The sequence below is a fragment of the Chelonia mydas genome, chromosome 25 (assembly GCF_015237465.2).
Source record: "Chelonia mydas isolate rCheMyd1 chromosome 25, rCheMyd1.pri.v2, whole genome shotgun sequence".
Taxonomy (NCBI): Eukaryota; Metazoa; Chordata; order Testudines; family Cheloniidae; genus Chelonia; species Chelonia mydas.
The window spans coordinates 6,526,637-6,546,641 of NC_057858.1; the positions used below are offsets into that span (position 1 = coordinate 6,526,637).

Here is a 20,005-nt window from a genome sequence, read left to right on the forward strand (position 1 = left end):
AGGGTCAGAGAAAAGCCACGAGAATGATTAAAGGATTAGAAAACCTGCCTTACAGTGACAGACTCAAAGAGCTCGATCTATTCTGCATAACAAAGAGAAGGTTAAGGAATGATTTGATTAGTCTGTATGTACCTACCTGGGGAACGAATATTTAATAATGGGCTCTTCATTCTAGCAGAGAAAGGAGTAACATGGCTGGACAACTGAAGCTAGACAACTTCAGACTGGAAATAAGGTATACATTTTTAACAGCAAGGGTAACAAACCATTGCAACAATTTACCAAGAGTTGTTGTGGATTCTCCGTCACTGACCATTTTAAAATCAAGATTGGAGGTTTTCTAAAAGATCTGCTCTAGGAATTATTCTCAGGAAGTTCTCCGGCCTGTGTTACACAGGAGGTCAGACTAGATGATCGCAAGGGTCCCTTCTGGCCTTGGACTCCATGAATCTATGAGGTAAGATCCATTTCTGGTGTGGGCCTGTCTCTACTATTCAGATTGTCGTTTAAAGCATGGATTATAGTTTTGCAAGGCACTCAGAGATCATGGTGAACCTGGATAGAATAAACGAGAAGACCTACATTGTGGATTGTCTTTCATCACTCTAGATAAGAGTGGTTCTCTGGCTCTGCTAGTGGCAACCATAAGCTATGGAGGGAAATGGGCACGTTGCTTTAGTTAAACCTGCTGAGTAAGAGCGATGGTACTGGAAATTGATTGGCAAATAATTCCCTTACTTCCAAATAACAATTGCTGGCCAGGCCGGCATGTGCAGTCAGGTCAAGAACAGGATTGCTTATGTAACCCATTGGCTAGTGTTTGTTACGGATCCACCTCTGGGCCCAATGCTCAGAGGGACTAGCTGCAGTTAGGGAGCTTTGGTTTATGCTTCTGGCCTTGGAGGTTTCTGGTTCAATCCCTGAGCATCAACCAAGGTGGCGGCCGTCACACTGACAAATATTCAGCCTCTACTGAACAAAGCGGGTTTTTCCCTGCACTTGTAACAAACCTGCATGGGCCCTAGTCCCACAAGGTACTGGGGGGGGGGCAGATTTTGAAAGGAGATTGGTTCTCATGTAGGCATCAAAGTCAGTAACCCGATTTTAAAAAGCACTTGGCATGCTGAGTGTGGAGGAAGGTCGCCTGGCTGCTGGCCTCTGGGGCTGTCACCCAGGCACACCTCCCCAGCACTGACCATGACTGAAAGAGGAGGAAGAAGCCAATTGCCTTAACTGCACCATGTCCCCATCTCCCTTCTTACAGGAAGAGGAGCTTTCCCATCAGCAGCAGTGGGAGCAGGTCTCACTACAGCGGCTGCGGAGTCCATGAAAACTGTATAAGAGGGGGGATATCCACATCCCGTGGGAGAAGATTGTGTGTATCTGCGGGGCCAGCTCCTTCATCCCACCAAGGCAAAGGAAAGCTTGGGAATCTGTAATTATGTCTGCAATCTCTAATGTGATTTCTAATGAGAGCACGTCGAAGTCCCTTTCCCCAAGTCTCCTTATTTGATGATTTTGATTCTCTTTTGGCCAAGTAGAGCTTCCTCTTTCTAACTCACCAAGCAGAAGCTTCCATTCTGTCCTTCAGCAGATTGTAATTGAACCTGAGCCTCTCTCCTCAAGGTGTAGGACAAGGTGCTGTGGACATTTTATTCGTGTGCATGCAGAGGGCACAGGCCCACGGAAGGCTACACCAAAAACACGTCAGGTAAAGTCTCTATTGAAAGCTTGTGTCCCACTGCTCCTCATAATGAATGCGAGACGTATGTATGGAGAATACGTGAGAAATTATGTATATATGTTCCAAATTCTGTTCTCTAGGCCTTGTAGTTAAAGGCAGGACACTCAAAGGTAGAGTGTCTTGAGATAAACCTCTCCAGCCTGGAGGTGGGAGACTCTTATCTCCCTGGTGGACTGTTGTGTGTCTCACAACAGAAGTCTATGAGCAGACTGAGTTAAATGCTAATGAAGAGCTGGCAAAGACTTGCAAAGGAAACTGACAGGAAGAGGTAAACAGTGAGTGTGGGGGAGACACCCTGTTCTCAGGTTAAGATCAAACAACTGGTCTGGTGTATGGGGGGGGGGGGGGGGGGCAAAGAGCACAGTCTGAAGACAGGCTGCCAGTGGGCTTGATCTCATGAAAGGGGGATCTCAGCCGTCCTGGCTGAAAACACTGGGAAAAGGACTTGGGTCAAGCTATCCTGTAGGAGACAAAGGAATGGTTTGTGAGTTAAATTTACACTCTCGGAAGCATGTTATGGTTTTGTTTTATATGTATCCATTTTTCCAGCTATTCTTACTTTCTCTCCTTGGAACCTCTAGTCCTTGAAAATAAACTTATTCTTGTTTTCACTATAAATATATCTCTGCGCTAGATGTTAAGCGGAGCTCCCGAGTTAAAACTGCAAGCTGGTGTGCACTGTTCCTTTGGGAGTAGTGAATCCATGGATTCTATGAGCGTGCAATGGCACAGATCTGGGCACTCCAGAGGGATGCTCAGAGGCTGGTGTGCGCCTGTCACTAACCTGGACAGAGGGAGCAAGTCCTGCAGTAGTCTGGGAGGCTGTTTGTGTCGCCAGAGGCTGATGATGTCAGGGAGCTGAACCAGAGCAGACACGGACAAGACTCCCTCAGGCTAAAGGCAGGTGGTGGTGAGATACCTCACAACCCTGCCACCCTGGGGGAGTGTCACAGTGAGAGTGTGCAAGCCTTCATGTGTGCATATCTTGAATTTAGTAAAGCTTTTGATATGGTCCCACCTGACATTCTCATAAGCCAGCTAAAGAAATATTTGAAATTACTATAAGGAAGCTGCCCAACTTGTTGAAAAAGAGTAGTTATCAATGGTTCACTGGCAGGACATATCAAGTGGGTCTTTCCTGGGTTCGGTATTAGTCAATATTTTCATGGAGTGGAGAGCATGCTTATAAAAACTGCAGATGACACCAAACTATGAGGGGTTGCAAACACTTTGGAGGAGAGGATTGAGATTAAAAATGACCTTGATACATTGGAGAATTGACCTGAAATCAGCAAGATAAAATTAAATCAAAAGAAGTGCAAAGTACTTCGCTTCGGAGGGAAAAATCAAATGCACAGCTACAAAATGGTGAATAAGTGGGCAGGCAACAGTACTGCAGAAAGGGATCTGGGGGTTATAGTGGATCACAAATTCTTAGTCAACAATGTGATGCAGTTGCAAAAAAAGGCAAATGTCATTCTGGGATGTGTTAATGGGAATGTGGTCTATAAAACCTGGGAAATAATTTTTCTGCTTTACTCAGAGCTGGTGAGGCCTTGGCAGGAGTACAGTGTCCAGTTTTGGGCAACCACACTTTAAGAAAAATATGGAGAAATTGGAGGGAGGCCAGAGCAGAGGTGTAGAAAACCTGATCTCTGAGGAGAGACTGAAAGAATGGGATGTGTTTAATCTAGAGAAGAGAAGATTGAGAGGAGGGGCATGATAACAGTTTTCAAATATCTTAAGGGCTGTTATAAAGAGGACACTGCTCAGTTGTTCCTCAGGTCCATCAAGGGTTGGACAAGAATGAATCAGTTTAGTTTACAGCAAAGGAGATTTAGGTTAGATATTAGGAAAAACTTTCTAACTGTAAGGGTAGTTAAGCACTGGAACAAGTTGTGATGTTACACCCCATATTTTTCATAGAAATATGGTTATGACATGAATATGGCATAACTAAGATATACTTTATGCAAGATGGCTCCTGTAAGATATAATTGAAAAGATTATGACCTACTGAATGTGTTTATCCAATTTGTATGCGTCTATCATTTTTGTATCTGAAGCTCGGAATACTGGCCATGTATCTGTATTTCAAATGTGCTAGGTTGGGGGACACCCACAAGCACCCTTTCAGGTACGACAGTAAAAAGGCCAAACAATGTTAATGGCTTATTGAGGGGAATGCGCACAAACACAAGGCTTACCCCAGGAACTGTGTGCAATAGAAACCTCTCAGCAATAGCTCTGTACAACGGGAACTCTTTGATCCAGGTCACAGCAAAAGAGCTTTCTAGCAAGTTGGGGGAAGATATAAAAGGGGGACAAACCAGACAATGACAACATGAGGGGACCTCACTCTCCGTACTGCAACACACCTTGAAACATCTCAGGAACAAAGACTGAACTGTAAGAAGTGATTGTCCCAGGCTAGGATTTTTAGCCTATGTATAAAAACCTGGGAAAGCCAAGGCAACTTGTGCCTTAAGAATCTGCCAACCTGTTTATCACTCAGGGTGAGAATTTGCTAATTTATATCCTACCTATCTGGTGTGTTAAGCTCACTTTGTGGTTTTTGTTTATTTAAGAACATAGAAACATAAGAATGGCCCTACTGGGTCAGACCAAGGGTCCATCTAGCCCAGTATCCTGTCTTCCAACAGTGGCCAGTGCCAGGGGCCCCAGAGGGAATGAACAGAACAGGGAATCATCACGTGATCCATCCCCTGTCGCTCATTCCCAGCTTCTGGCAAACAGAGGCTAGGGACACCATTCCTGCCCATCCTGGCTAATAGCCATTGAGGGACCTATCCTCCATGAATTTATCTACTTCTTTTTTGAAAGCTGTTATACTCTTGGCCTTCACAACATCCTCTGGCAAGGAGTTCCACAGGTGGACTATGCATTGTGTGAAGAAATACTTCCTTTTATTTGTTTTAAACCTGCTGCCTATTAATTTCATTTGGTGACCACTAGTAATTGTGTTATGAGAAGGAGTAAATAACACTTTCTTATTTACTTTCTCCAGACCTGTCATGATTTTGTAGACCTCTATCATATCCCCCCTTAGTCGTCTCTTTTCCAAGCTGAAAAGTCCCAGTCTTATTAATCTCTCCTCATACAGAAGCCGTTCCATACCCCTAATCATTTTTGTTGCCTTTTTCTGAACCTTTTCCAATTCCAATATATCTTTTTTGTGATGGGGCAACCACATCTGCATACAGTATTCAAGATGTGGGCATACCAGGGATTTATATAGAGGCAACATGATATATTCTGTCCTATTATCTATCCCTTTCTTAATTATTCCCAACATTCTGTTTGCTTTTTTGACTGCCGCCGCACATTGAGTGGATGTTTTCAGAGAACTATCCACAATGACTCCAAGATCTCTTTCTTGACTGGTAACAGCTAATTTAGACCCCATCATTTTATATGTATAGTTAGGATTATGCTTTCTAATGTGCATTACTTTGCATTTATCGACATTAAATTTCATCTGACATTTTGTTGCCCAGTCACCCAGCTTTGAGAGATCCCTTTGTAGCTCTTTGCAGTCTGCCTGGGTCTTAACTATCTTTTGTAATTTTGTATCATCACATTTACTAAGGTCATCTGCTTTGTTCTGTTTGCTATCTCTTATAATCACTTAAAATCTGCCTTTTAAAGTTAATAAATTTGTTTTGTTTATTATTAAACCCAGTTTGTGCAAATTCAATCTGGGGGAGAAGGGGAGCAAGAAGCTGTGCATCTCTCTCTTCACATTAAGGGAGAGGGTGAATTTTTATGAGTCTGCACTGTGCAGATATTTCTATACAGTGCAAGACAGTATTTTGGGTTTATTTCCCCAAAAGGGGTGTACACATGAGTCCTGGGTGAATCCTCGCACGCAGAGCTGACTTCAGTCTGTGTCTGCAGCTGGGTGTGCCCTACTTGTGTGTGTGCTTCAAGGGGCTGGAAAGCCTAATTCAGCAAAACAGGGAGAGGGAATCCAGGCTGGTGGAGCAGGAGGGGCTCAGTGAAACCCCAGTACATCAGGTGGCATCCCAAAAGGGGTCCAACCTGTCACACAAGTTACCTAATGAGGCTCTGGAATCTGTCATTGGAGGTTTTTAATAACAGGTTGGACAAACATCTGTCAGGGATGGCCTAGGTCTATTTAATTTACTAGGTCCTTTCCAGCCCTATATTTGTATGATTCTCGGTGTGTGCATTTGCATCTCTGCACGCTCACAATAACCAGGGCCGCATTCATGTTTTCATTATTCATAGATTAGTCATCAAATCCACAAAGGAGAAACCCGCCAAGCCTCCCACCTGCGCTTGAAAACATTAACCACGCTGGGCCAGCGCTCCTGGGGCTCCCACTGGGGTCTGGTTCAAAACGTCATGAGACCACGCACTGCTTCCCCCACCTCCTTTCATTGTTTTCTTTTTTTAAAACCTCTATTTCCTTTACCGAGCTACTTGAACTGATTAATGAACCGGCCTTCTGTTGCTTTGTGTGTTAGAAGGAGTTTGCAGTTCGTATTTATTTGTATTGAGGTTTTCACTGACAAACCGTACAACACACAGCAGCATGTTTAAAATGCCTCTCTCTCTCTGTCTCTCTATGCCCACCGTAGGAATGAGTTTTAACATGCCCCCTGTTCATGAGTTTATACACCAGACTCGTGTCTGGCATGAGAGAGGAGCTGTTGGAATCTGGACTGGGAGCTGGGAGCTCTGAATTCTATTCACAACCTTCTCCCACTAACTTGTCTGTAGCCTTGGGCAACTCACTCCATCTCTCTTGTGTCTGTACAAGAAGGGTGGTGACAATGCTGACCTACAGAGCTGGGGCACAGAGGAAAAAATGGCAGGTTTCAGAGTAGCAGCCGTGTTAGTCTGTATCCATAAAAAGAAAAAGAGGACTTGTGGCACCTTAGAAACTAACAAATTTATTTGAGCATAAGCTTTCGTGAGCTACAGCTCACTTTGTCGGATGCATTCGATGAAGTGAGCTGTAGCTCACGAAAGCTTATGCTCAAATAAATTTGTTAGTCTCTAAGGTGCCACAAGTACTCCTGTTCTTTTTAGAGAAAAAAATGATTCTCAAATCATCTGATTGAAAAAAAATCTCCCAAATTCACAATCAATATTATTTGCAACAAATGATTTGACCAACTCTGCTTACTTAATGCCCAGGGCTGGTGAGGCTTAATTTCATGGTTGTAAAGGGCTCTGAAAGGTGCTATAGATGTGGTAAAATAATAATAGATTAAAGTGTAGAACAAGACAATTATAGCAACAGTGCAAAACTCAAATAGACCTTTAGACAAGCAGTCTAGAAAACACAGTATCCTGTTGGTCTAAACACTTAAATCTTTTTATTGTCATTGGTACAAACGTCTTTTTTTCTTTTTTACGTTTAGGGCCAACTCTGCTCTCAGTGACGCTGGTGTAAATCCAGAGGAAGCTGAAGGGATTTGACTGGGTTCCCTTTGAGGCAGCTGAGAGCAGAATTGGGCCATTGCTGGAGTTTTAGAGACAGAGGACAATGTGTAAAACTACTACTATTCCACCAAGCAAAATTATCTACAGTATTTCTAGGCATAAGAAGCATTCTGAATAGAAAGACACCACTGGTTGGAATTATACTTATCTCTGCCCTTCTATTTTAATTGAAAGATCCTCAGGCATAACGAACTCCTATCTACCCATCTATTCAGGCCCTAATATAACTCTCATGACCATATTATCTGTGTATAATCTGGGCATAAAACCACGAAAACCATACTTCTTATGTACTCGCTTGGCTTTACTATTATTATTGTTTTTTGTGTTCCAGTTCCACCTAGAGGCCTCAATCAACCTCAAAGCTTTATCGTGCTGGGCCCACAGGCAGTGAAGGACAGTCCTTGCTACAAAGAATTTACAGTCTACCTAGCTAAAGGGTGGGGGAAAGGAATGGAACACAACAGGAAACGAAGGGGAGTGGAGGCATCCAGAGATGAAGTGACTTGTTTAAGGTTACACAGTGAGTCTGTCGTAGAGCTATGCCTGCAGAGCTCTTGAGGCCCAGTCTAGTTCTTTACCCGCAAGAGCAGCCTTCCTGCCAGACCAGCTATCTTTCGGGGGGGGGTGGGGGGGGGAGAAAGAAAAAGTTCAGGACCCGATTTCTAAGAGCTCAGGCCCTGACAAATGGGGCCATGTTTCCCAAATAGCAAAGCTCCCAGTTAGTCACCCGAATAAGGGACAGGTTTTCAAAGGTGCTCTGTACCTGTTTGGTAGCTCACGCTATTTAAGGGGAAGTGAAATGGGCTGAAGGAGCCCAGAGCAGGGGACCCCAGGGGAGGCCTGCTGGGTGTTCCACAGACACTACACTTTTCGCTCCACCAATGTCCAGCTGTGGGGATCAGCCTGCTGGAAGCATTGGCCTGGGACGATGACAGGCTTGGGATTAGAGGTCTGTATGGGGCAGGATCCATCCAGAGCTCTTGCCTTAAGGCTTGAGTGGATGCCATTTGCACCTGACCTCTCTGGCTGAGGGACTCCTGGTCTTCATTTCCTATATATTTTAACTGAAGCCTGTAGGGAAGGCTTTTGAGTCCCACACTGCAGCTGGTACTAAAGAGATCCTGGGTGGAGGTAGATGCATCAGGGCTCACTTTGATCCCGAAGCCTTGATTCTTGGTTCTCTCACGCCCTGAAGGGCAGCTCTCGGAGGTCATGGACTCCTTATTCCCTGGGCCTTGTATCTCCTCAGGTATCCAAGCCTTCCCACAGCCTAAGCCCGAAGGGTGTGGGAGCTGATCTCCTTCTGAAAAGATGAGTCCCACTGAAGTCTTGGTCAGTAAATCTTGTTCCTGGCCTGCATTGAGGGGCATTGGGTGAGCCCTGGGTGATGTGATTTGGCCCATCTTGAAATGCCAAAAATTGGGCATGAAATGGGACAAGGAGCTGCTGTAAAATATGTGACCCTGCGAGGAGATTGGGTTCTTCACTTGCCCGCATTGCAGCTTCAGAGCCATCAGCTCTGCCTTCAGGTGCAAGTTCTCTTTCTTCATGGCCATGAGCCTCCTTTCCAGCATCAAGTCATTGAAGCACTTCTTAGCTCTGGAGCGCTTAGCAGCCTCGTTGTTCTTCCTCCTCTTGGTCCAGTACCTGGCATCCTTTTTCTCCATGGGGGTGAACTCTTGTTTCCGTCTTGTGAAGCTGGCCACAGGCAGCCTCCTCTTGACCCTGATCCCCAGGATGCTGTGGGGAAGAAAGGCAGGATGTGGGAAACAAATGAGGTCCCTTTGGGGGGCATCGTCTCCCACCGTGCTGTCAGGAGCCAGAGCGGCAGAATCACAGTTCCCCACAGCATGATCACTGGGATGGGACATGTTCTCGGTTAGAGGAAGCTACAAAGCAAATAGAAGAGGAATGATGAAGAAAACCTAGTTTCCATGAACGTCTATTGCCATGATGCTGTGTGTTGGCGCACGCACCTAAAAGGAATCCAAATGCATCATAACTAAATTATTATTATTTACATATTGTCAACTAGAGCTGTGCAAGTACCTGACTTTTATCGGTTCGCTGGCCATACAAAAAATAAAAAAGGTCAAGGGGGGGCGGACCTAGACCTGAAACAAAAACTTTTTTCAGTTTTTTTGGCATCCCAGGATTCAAAAAGTGGGGGAGGGAAACACATTACAAGTCGAACATGAAACAAAATGTTTCATTTGAGCTTTTAAAACCACTTTAAAAAAAATTAAATTAAAGCACATTTTGAAAAAAAGTTATGCAGAAAAGAAAAATCTAAACATTTAGTTTCAAAAACAATTCCCCCCCAACCCCCCGAATTCTCTTAGGTTTTTTTCAACTGAAACAATTCGGCAAAACTGACAAAATGTTTCACTTGATCCGAATCAATGGCTGCCTCAAAGAGTTTATACCTGCATACACAGCACTCAGTGAAGAAGAGGGGGATGGTGTTCAACGCAGTGGTGATGGCAACCACCTGAGAAAAGACCTTTTGCCATCTCCTTCCTTGTCCTTTCCTATTCTCAAAAACAGGGGCATTAAACGTAAAACTATTTCCTGATCCCTGCTTTAAGGTGGCACTGTTACAGTTCAGAGAGTGGAGGAAGACAGAAGTTGAGGGGTGAAAGTCTGTGCTGTCTCTAGCAGGTGCAGCTCAGAGGAAGGATAGTGGGGCTAAGGCGGCTTTAAGCCACCATTGTGCCCTTCCAATCCTGGGCTCCTCTGGGGTGTGAGAGCTTGCCTACATTCTGGCAACCTCCCTAGGGTTGCCCTAAAGCTCCCAGCACAGCAGCCCTGCTCCCAGTCTCATCCCTGACAACACCACCCCTTGCACGGGAATCTCTGGGCGTCATCCACAGTGCCTGCTCCAGGGGAATCAGTTCTGGGGCCCCCTTTGCAGTGCTCTGGCCTTTCACACAGCAAAAAAGGGGGAGAGGAGGTTGAGGTTCTCGCCAGGGTTCCTAGAGCAACAGTAATTGAGACAGGAGAGCAGATCTGATTTGCAGGAAAGGGAGTAAAACGTTGCAAACGGGATACAATTTAATAACTAGAGCCCTGCGCGGATACAAAATCTGTATCCACATCCGATCCGCAAACGTGGTCCACGGATATCTGCAGATATAAATCGGATATCTACAGATTTGCAGGGCTCTATTAATAACTCTGTAGAGGTGCAGTCTCTGATGCCTGCACTTTTCACTAGGATGATGGCTCTTGTTCCTCTGCCTATACAGTCCGAGGTCTGCCTGGCCTGTTGATACAACCATATATCCCCATGCAAACTGTGCAATTTGCTCTTCACTCTCTCCCCTTGGGCCTTTCAACCATTCTTGGCTCCCAGTTTTCTTCATCTCGTTACGTATGTGATGTTCAGATTGATTTTTTTCCCCCAGATTTATTGGCCAGAATTTTCCACGTTGACTGTCATGTTGTTTTCTGCTTGTGATACCTGGGCCTACAAATTTACTGTAAGTGAGCCGAACTGTGGGAAAGTGGATAAAAGTTTATAAAGTGTTACAGTAACCCGTAACAATCAATGTTAATGGGAAACGGTACAAAAGCAAGATAGAAAGATGGAATTAGTCCAGACAAAAAGGCCAACTGATAACTCAAGGACTGTGTTCTGCTTATGCCTAGTAAACAAGCAAATGTGGGACTGGAAATTAATAAACCAAAATTGGTGTGTTGGATATTAGGCCTCACTGGACAAAATAATGAGGACTGGGCTGTTTTGCTCAACGCTCCCTTTTGGGGCTCTTCAAAAAGACTTGCCGGGGCGGGAGGGGAGGAATATGGACAAACTGATGGAGGTTACCAGTGACACTGGCTGACTGAAAGAAGGGGAAGGAGCGAGCTTCACCATCATGACTGCATCCCCTACCATGTCATGGGACCCCAGGCCTTTGTCAGCCTGATCCTGAGAGATGTCCTCACTAAACCGGGCCAGAGAGAGGGACTCAGATGATGTCACCACCTCTATTGGCTCCATCTGAATCCCAAACCCTACCTGGCATGTGAGACTGCCCCTCTTTCCCCCAGCCCTTCGGTGTGTCTTTTTCCTTTCCTACCTTCTTTCTTCTCTCTCCTAGCCTTCCTTTTTCCTTCTGCCTAATAAGAGACTGGTTAGCGAGCCAAGACTGTCTATTGTGCAACACTCCTGAAAGCCTGTGGCCAGAAAGAGGCTGCTAAAAGCAATGCCCTGAAAAGCCCGAAGCTGGTAGAAGTGTGCCAGGTCTCAAAGAGGCTGATAAGAGCATGTGCTGCCTTTGGGTACATCTACCCTGCAATAAAAAGCACACAGCACCACGTCTCAGAGCCCGGGTCAATTAACTCGGGCTGAGGGGCTAAAAGTTAGAATGTAGGCATTCAGTCTCGGGCTGGAGCCTGGGCTCTGAGGCCTGACGACCTTGTTAGATCTCAGAGCCCAAGCTCCACTCTGAGCCTGAAGGTCTACCCTGCAATTTTTAGCCGCACCACTTAAGCTCTATGAGCCTGTGTCAGCTGACCTGGGCCAGCTGCGGCCGTGCTGTGGGTCTTTTAGGGTCGTGTAGATGTGCCCTTTGTTTCGCCATCAGTGAGATTGCAAGTGAGAGTTGACATCAGAGGCAGAAGCTGCATTTTCCATCTTTGCTGTTCTTTTCTCTCCCGCTTTTATGTGTTGTTTTCTAAAGAAAGCAGGATCAGACTGCAATAACCACAGCTCCAGCCCATCTCAACTAACTTCTTCTCTTTTCCCCAAAAGGGACAGTAGTTACCATCTTTAAGACCAGCGAACAGACTGTCAAACAAGGGGCTGGGGCTGGGAGTCCTTCTAAAGACACCTTCCAGCTAAAGGGAAAGGGAACAAGGGATATTGTTGAAATGAAAGCCTTATTTCATCATTTACAGTTCAAACGCTTTACCTAGGTTTTCCCTTCTTTTCTGTAACTTTACTAAAAGGTTTAAAGCGTTTTAATGGTGTTTGCCATGGTACTAAGGAGGCTGAGGACTCTGTATACCAAACCTTACTGTCTAATGTTGAACAGTGACTTTGGGCCCCTTTATTCCATCTAAATCAATACAATCGATATAGTCCCTTTCTCTGTCATCGCTCATGCTTGCAACTCCTCCCAATTTGGTATCATTTGTGAATTTCATTAGTGTGCTGTCTACTTCCCCTTCCCAATCATCAGTGAAGATGTTAAATAAGGCTGGTCCAAACATTGAGTCCCTGGGGCACCTCATTAGATGTCTCTTCTCTGTTTCATATGTTGCTTTTTATCATTTCCCTTTGGAGAGAGGATAATGTCTTAGGTGCACCACTGCTCTGCTCTGGTATTTTCCTGTCTTGCTAAGTTTGTGAGTTTTTAGCTAGTTTTGAATCCACATCACAGTTTTGCCGTCCTTGTTTCTATTACTGTTGGGAGAGACATAGAATTGTAGGACTGGAAGGGGCCTCGAGAGGTCATTTAGTCCAGTCCCCTGCACTCCTGGCAGGACTACGTATCAAATGTGTTATTAAACTCCAAATATATTAGGCTTATTGCACTCATAGAATATCAGGGTGGAAGGGACCTCAGGAGGTCATCTAGTCCAACCCCCTGCTCAAAGCAGGGCCAATCCCCAACTAAATCATCCCAGCCAGGGAAGATTCCCCTCTTCCATTGATTTTATGAAGCCAACCCAACAAGCATTGAGGTTTGTTTGAAGTGGTTATCTTCTTTTTGACTAATTCCAATTTTCTCCATGGTGTAGGGTTTTTTTAATCTTATACATTTGAAATTCTACCAGCTAAATAGCATATTATAATAGCCAGAGCAAATCGATATGGTTTGACACACCCTTATGTATCATCACAAATATAGTCAAGTGTTGACTCCTTTTGGAAGTTAAGCCTTGTAGATGCACAAGAATTGTACTGCTTTCACGGTACCGGTATAGTACCAGTACCTGTAAGGGAATGGGCATAAGCTCGTCCACTCTGAGATCCTTTATGCCAGAATAGCTACATCATCTCCTCTGTGTAGTCAAGAGTCAAAAGCAAAAGGAGGAAAGGTGGAGTGTTAATTTTGAAGCAAATAGGTTTCCTGAAAAGCAGAGGCCCACACACACCGTTCAAATACCGTATTTCATGTTCATTTTTAGGTCCAGATCATAAAAAGTCCTTTGAGACTGATCCTCATTTGTGACCAGCCCCTAAAGGAATCCCTCCTCTTAGCCAGAGCAGGGGGATATTCATATTGTAGGAACAAGGGACCGGAAGCCTGATTCTCCATCACCCTCCTCCTTGTGCTGTCATTTACACCAGTGCAAAGGAGGAGCCGCATGCTACTACTCGGCCTCGGTAGCGCTTTGCTCCCACCGTGCCCTGCTGTCCGTGGCGACGGCAGCTTGTTGGGAATTTTCGGAGGGAACAGGCTTCTTTCAGGAAACGTGGCCTGAGGGAATTGAAATGTTCTGCTGCCAGAATGTGTCAGTTCCAGCAAAACGTTTGATGGAAACCTGCCCCTCTGCCGGGTCTCCTGGCAGCTTGCCTGCCCACCTCCTTGCCTCTTGGGCAGCCCACCTGGTGGGTCATCGGGGTTCCCCAGCTCCGTGGCTCAGGCCTCCTCTGATCCAGCCTCCCAGGCTGTCCAAGGGCCAAGAAGAAAGGCAGGAGGGCAGTTAAGCCGCCTGACTTCCCAGGCTGGCCCCCACCCCATCTAGCCAGGTCCCTGAGGCTGTCCATCTCTCCAGCTACCTTCCAGGGGGCAGCAGGACCCTGACCAGGCAATATTTTTGTTGGTGAAACATTCCATTTCTATTCTCCCAAAATGTAATTGTTTGAAATCGACCCACCTGCCGATTGATTCAGAATAAAGATGTGAAATTCTCTGCAGGAGGGAAACTCCAGTTCCCGCCCCTCTCTGCTGGAGCCACAGGGCAGCGGAGAATCAAGCTCTGAAAAGACCAGCGAGGTTGCCCAGTCCCTGCAATCCGTTTCCTAATGCCAAGTCTGGTTTTAAACGGTTTGAGCAAGGATGCCCCCTTCCGATCCCCCGGGCTAGTGCATCTCCCCGTTCCAAAGCTAGGCCTGGTTTCTTGCTGTTCCACTTTTCGCCATTTGCCAGTCATGTTTGTTACCCCAAGCACACCCCCGCCCCCAGGCGATTCCTCTCCCTCCTTCATGCATCTACGCTTTAAATACTTGCAGACAACTGTCGTCTCCCTCTGCCAGAGCCCCTAGTCACTTGACAAGCGACATACGAACAGTCTGGACTGTAAAGCTAGCCGTGCCTCATGGGCGCTGGAAGAAGACAAACACTGTGACAATAGCACGTTGCCTTTCCCTAGCGACTCTCATCCGACGACCTCAAAGCACGTTACCAGCATGAAGGAAGCCTTGTACCCCCCATGGTTAGCTGGCTACCGACTGTGGGGGAGCTAAGTGTTATTATGCCCCTTTCCCAAATGGAGAACCGGAGTTGAAGTGACTTGCTCAAGGTTATGCAACGAGTCAGTGGCCGAGCAGGGATGAGAACACAGGAGTCATTCCCCAGAGACAGAAAGAACGACACCACTACCTAGCTCTTAGCTAGCACTTTTCTTCCATAGATCTCAAAGCCCTTTACAAAGGTGGGTCAGTATCATTAAACCCACTTTGCACATGGGGAAACTGAGGCACGGAGAGGGGAAAGTGATTTACCCAAGGTCACACACAGGCCACCCTTTAATACTTAGCTCTTACCTAGCAGAAATGGTCATAGCTCCACAAATGGTCTATGACCATTTACACCAGCTAAGGATCTGGTCTTTATTTCTGTCTGTCCACACATCTTCCCAAAAGCTCCAAACAGGGGCGGGATCCTGCACTCTTTGCCTTCCCAAGGCCTGCCTCTGAGCCACTCGGGATGCCTGCATGCCCGTTGGAACTGCTGGTGTTCGTCACCTGGGTGAATCAGGATCCCCGTGCTCCCAGTGAATGCAAGCTGCAGGAGAGCAGCGAATACAGGGCCCAAAGTGAAATAGCCACACTCCAAGGGAGAGGTTCTCCAACACCATCAGCAAATAAATTAAAGGCACAGCCACATTTGTGTTTTTTTTTAAAAAAAACACGTTTCAAAGAAAAATCCTAAAAGCTGTAACAAGAGAGGATTGTTTTCTTTACCTGCAGTCTTAGGATGAGTCTCTGTTGAGCAGGTGAAGGGATTTGAAAAGGTTTTTTCAGCTCCTTAGTACAAAGTTGAAATGAACCACTACCGTGTGTTTAAAAAAAATCGCCCCCCCCCCCCACCCCCCAGCCAGCCCACGTAGGGAAAGAGGGGCTGCAGCCAATGAGAGAGGATGCTTGGGAACCAAATGCTGCTTCTGTGGTTTGCACTGTCACTGTGTCACTGGTAACATGACACTCATATTAATAACAGGGGGCGAGAAGAAATTTCCTGGCCTTCTACCTAAAAGTCAGCTGCCTCCCCCCGGCCCGCCAAATGGTGGGCTCTTGGTTCATAAAAAAAACTAAACACCCCCAAGCATGCGTCTTAAACAAACTGACCCCCCCACTTTCCTGGACCAATCACCTGAGTTCTGAGTCTTTAAGGTGTGTATTTATTGGTGCAGAGAATATATTTGGGGATATTGTTATTATCTGTAATACTGCAATGTCTAACAGCACATTGTGCTAGGGGCTGTACAAACAGGGAGAGATGGTCCCTGCCCCAAAGAGCTGACACTCTAAATAGACAATGCAGAATCATAGAATAGAATACCAGGGTTGGAAGGGACCTCAGGAGGTCATCTAGTCCAACCCCCTGCTCAGAGCAGGACCAATCCCCAATTTTTGCCCTGATCCCAAATGGCCCCCTCAAGGATTGAACTCACAACCCCAGGTTTAGCAGGCCAATGCTCAAACCACTGAGCTATCCCTCCCCCCAGGGTAGGAGGGGAAATGCAGGGTGGGGGGCACTGATTTCATAGAACCATAGAATATCAGGGTTGGAAGGGACCTCAGGAGGATTTGCCCAAGTTCACACAGCTGGTCTATGGAGAGTTGGGGATAGAACCCAGGTGACCTGATTCCGTTTATCTAGTGCCCAAGACTCTGCTTCTTCCACATGTATCTATCGATCAGTGAAGCCCTACGGGGGAGAAATGGGGGTATTCAATGGAAATCCGTTAGCTGTTAAGTAAACAATTAATTGCTTTTCTCTTTGTGGATTAATACAATTCTAGCAAATATTTCCCTCCCAGTAACAGAATTCTGTTTGCCTGTGTGGAACGGATTGCACTAGCGAGGTGCTAGGCCAAATCCAATTCCTTGTGAGCAACCGAGGCCACTGGCTTTCCCAAGGACCCACAGCCCTCCGCCGGGGTGACGGCACGGGGAGCGTCATTCTCTGAGAGACCCTGTGCTCCCCCGTACCTGGGACAGGGTGAATTAAAATGTGCCTTGAGTAGAACCTTTCGGAAGCCCCACATTAGGGATACTCAGGGGGTTCTGACAACTTTCCTGAGAATTTCCTGAGAAGCAACCTGTGAGTAATAGCGTGATCAGCTCAGCAGCTGGGGGAGAAGTGAGTGTGGCTGAGTTTCATTCTGCAGAAGCAGCTGCAGATAGCCCAGGGTGACGGGGCAGGGCGCTGGCAGACCTAGCTGGAGTGTAAACCCCTTGGGGGAATGCACCGGGGGGGGGGAGAGAAGGCTTTTAGTTTAATCCCTCCCCCCTTTAAGGCCCAGACAGATGGTTTTAGTCCTGAGGGAGGGAAAACAACCCCCTTACCCCAGAGGGCACTGGTCCCCCAAGTCCTTGCCTGGGGCTGGGGGTGCCTGCTCCAGCCCCGTGGGCTGGGCTCAAGGGGAAGTGCTGAGTGCAGTTCTCAGGGCGTGTCCCGGGCTTCTGGGGCGCTGCTGGGACAATGGCAGGGGGTGGGAGCATGTTGGGGAAGCAAGGTCAGGAGGGAGGGAAGCGGGGAATGAAGAGCGTGTGATGGGGGGGAAGCGGGGGAGAGTGGGGCAAAGCTGGGAAACAGGGAAGAAACTTGAAATGGGCCTTTGATTGGCGGCCAAATTTGTCAGTGTCATCTGGGCCTCTTGGCCGCCCAGAGCCCCCTTGCCCTTTACAGGCCAGTCCCAGCACGTGTCCTCAGGTTCCCCAGAGGGGCTGCATCCCCAGCAATGGAAACACGAGCCGTTCGGAGCTCATTTTGCATAGGTTTCAGAGTAACAGCCGTGTTAGTCTGTATTCGCAAAAAGAAAAGGAGGACTTGTGGCACCTTAGAGACTAACCAATTTATTTGAGCATGAGCTCAAATGAGTTTTGCGTAGGAAGATAATATAGGGCCGTGGTTCTCAAACTTTTGTACTGGTGACCCCTTTCACACAGCAAACTTATGAGTGCGACCCCCACTGGTAAATTCAATACATTTTTTAATATTATAAATGCTGGAGACGAAGTGGGGTTTGGGTTTGCAGGGTGGAGGCTGACAGCTCACAACCCCCCACAGAATCACCTTGCGACCCCCTGAGGGATCATGACGCCCAGTTTGAGAACCCCTGATATAGGGCCAGGGCTGCACAGAGGCTTTGGGGGGGACCTGGGGCAAAGTCTGAAACTGAGCTGCTCCCCCGCCACCGCCCCCCCCGAAACTGAAGCAGGAGGGGCCGAGGTTGGAAAGCAAGTCCGCCCCACAGTCATCCTGCAGCAGCTGCTCCTGTCCCCTGGGGCTGGGCCCAGCTCTTCGCTCCAGGCTCTGCTCTCTGCCCCAGGGTCATCGCGCCCCCTGGGTTTGGCCCAGCCGCCCTCTGTCACGACGGAGGGGTGGCTGGGCCCAATTTGAGCGAGTGGCATTGCGCCCTGGCGCGTGGGGTCCCAGCACCCACGGCGGCCAGGCCCAAACCTGCGGGGCGCCGTGACCCCCGTGCTTAACACTACCCCCACCAATTTCACAGGTTCGGGGGCCCTCTCAAATAGGGTCAAACTTAACCCCCACCCTGGGCGGCTCGGCTTCGAGCAATGTGTTAAACGGACTGGAGCTGAGCCAAGGAGCATGTGGAGAGCGAGAGCTGTGTTGAAACCACCACGGCTCACCCTGCGTGCTGGCTGCTGGAGACAAAAATAGCCACCGTCCGGGACAGGCAGGAGGTGTGAAAGCGGCTGTCTTGCTCTGTAGCTGCACCGCCTCTCGGGCGGTATCAGATCAAGGGTACGACGTAAACTACGCGGGCCAGCGGAGCGGGCACGGAGGGCTCCTGGGTTCTAGTCCTGCCTGTCACGGGGCGGGACTCACCCCTGTGGCGCCTCCTGCTGGTCTCTCCGGGAATTAGCTCTTCCGGCCTCCGGAGCGCCCTCTGCAGGCCAGTGTCCCGCTGCCCCCCCCCACATGTCCCTCCCAGATCCCGGTGCCCCTTTCAGGTCAGGGGGCAGTACCCCCACAGTCTCTGGGTCTCCCCTCCCCAGGGAACCTTCACCCTGTATCCCCACCTCGCCTCAGTCTTTGGCTACTGCCGGTCACCATTGAGCCCCTGCACGCTGGGGCAGACTGCAGCGTATAAGCCAATCATCACAGGCCAGGAGGGTTTGGACCTGCTGCCTCTGCCTACCTTTGGGCTGCCCCCTGCAACCCCAGTACCTATCCGGCCTTACACTAAACCTGCAGCCTGGGGGGTTTCCAGGCCAGCGCTCCCTTGGCCTTCCCCCAGCCCTGCTCCACCTCAGGTACCCTGGTACACTCCCCAGCAACCAGGCCCATCTCCCTCCACAGCTAGAGGAGACCATCTGCTCCTGGCCCACGGCCCTCTTATAAGGGCCAGCTGAGCCCTGACTGGGGTGTGGCCCCAGCTGAGCCTGCTTCCCCCAATCAGCCTGGGAACTGCTGGCTCCCAGCCACAGCCCTCTCCTGGGCTGTTTTAAGCCCTTTAAGGCCAGAGCGGGTGACCACCCCGCTACACTGCCTCTGCCACTGGTGTTGGGCGGGTCACTTCCTTGCACCGTGCCTCGGTTTCCCCATCCGTAGAGTGATACTCACCTTTGTAAACTGCTTTGGAGTCTATCGGTGCTTTGTGAATGCAAAGTGTTATAAGATTTCACATGGATTTTCATGCCAGTTGGAAGAGGTTCTGGGTTCCAAATCCTAGCAGAGCCACTCCCTTTGCAACCTCCAGTGAGTCACTCACCCCGCTTGTGCCGAGGCCAGCCCTGCAAGCACAACAAAATGGACCCTTACTGCAAGGCAGATGCTGCTGCAGCTTGCCAGGGAAACGCCCGACACAGACTCAACGGGACTTACCTTTTGGATGCTGCCATAAAGGAGGAGGTTCAGGAACCAACTTCAAAGCAGCGTTGAAGCCTAAATCCTCTGCCCCGGGGGGCTCACACCCCATGTGCACCGCTAGCCTTGCAGTGGGTCACATGGAATGCCAGAAGAGGTCAATGCTGCTACATTTCATTTCACCCCCATGGGTTTAGCACCGACACCTCCCTATCACGCAGAGGCTTCCCATACGGATCTGCAAACCACTTGTGGACACATCCGGGCCAGCCTGGCTTACCCGGTCAACGTGCAGATTGCTACTCCAGAAGCAAAGCCACAGTGATGTACAAAAACCCAGTGCACTCTCCTGACCCCTTGAAATCTCGACTGCCCTGGAGGGTTACTCACACTCTGGGCCTGGAAGAAAATAATAGGTATTCCAGTGCTTCGGTGATCGGAGGAAAGCTGCACCTTGGGGCTTAAATACTCAGTGCTCGTGCTGTGGTGGTGGGTGCTATAACGCGGCCTGAATATCTAGATAGAT

At 48.2% G+C, this 20,005-nt stretch overlaps 1 protein-coding gene across 9 annotated transcripts in view; it reads right to left on the bottom strand.

The window, feature by feature from the left end:
- The window catches only part of NFILZ (NFIL3 like basic leucine zipper), a 60,914-nt gene extending 41,281 nt beyond the window's left edge, over positions 1–19,633 (bottom strand). The window contains exons 1-3 of one of the 9 annotated variants that reach the window (XM_037885670.2): positions 19,498–19,633; positions 19,237–19,406; positions 7,099–8,983 (exon numbers count right to left, since the gene is read on the bottom strand). In XM_037885670.2, the coding sequence (XP_037741598.1) occupies positions 7,990–8,983; positions 19,237–19,310 (1,068 nt within the window). In that variant the 5' untranslated portion in view covers positions 19,311–19,406; positions 19,498–19,633 and the 3' untranslated portion in view covers positions 7,099–7,989. Of the gene's footprint in view, positions 1–7,098; positions 9,220–14,074; positions 15,356–15,383; positions 15,478–19,236; positions 19,425–19,497 lie in introns of those variants that run through there. The other 8 variants (XM_037885667.2, XM_037885666.2, XM_043535863.1 and 5 more) reach the window with 8 other exon arrangements.
- Between the last annotated feature and the right edge of the window lie 372 nt (positions 19,634–20,005).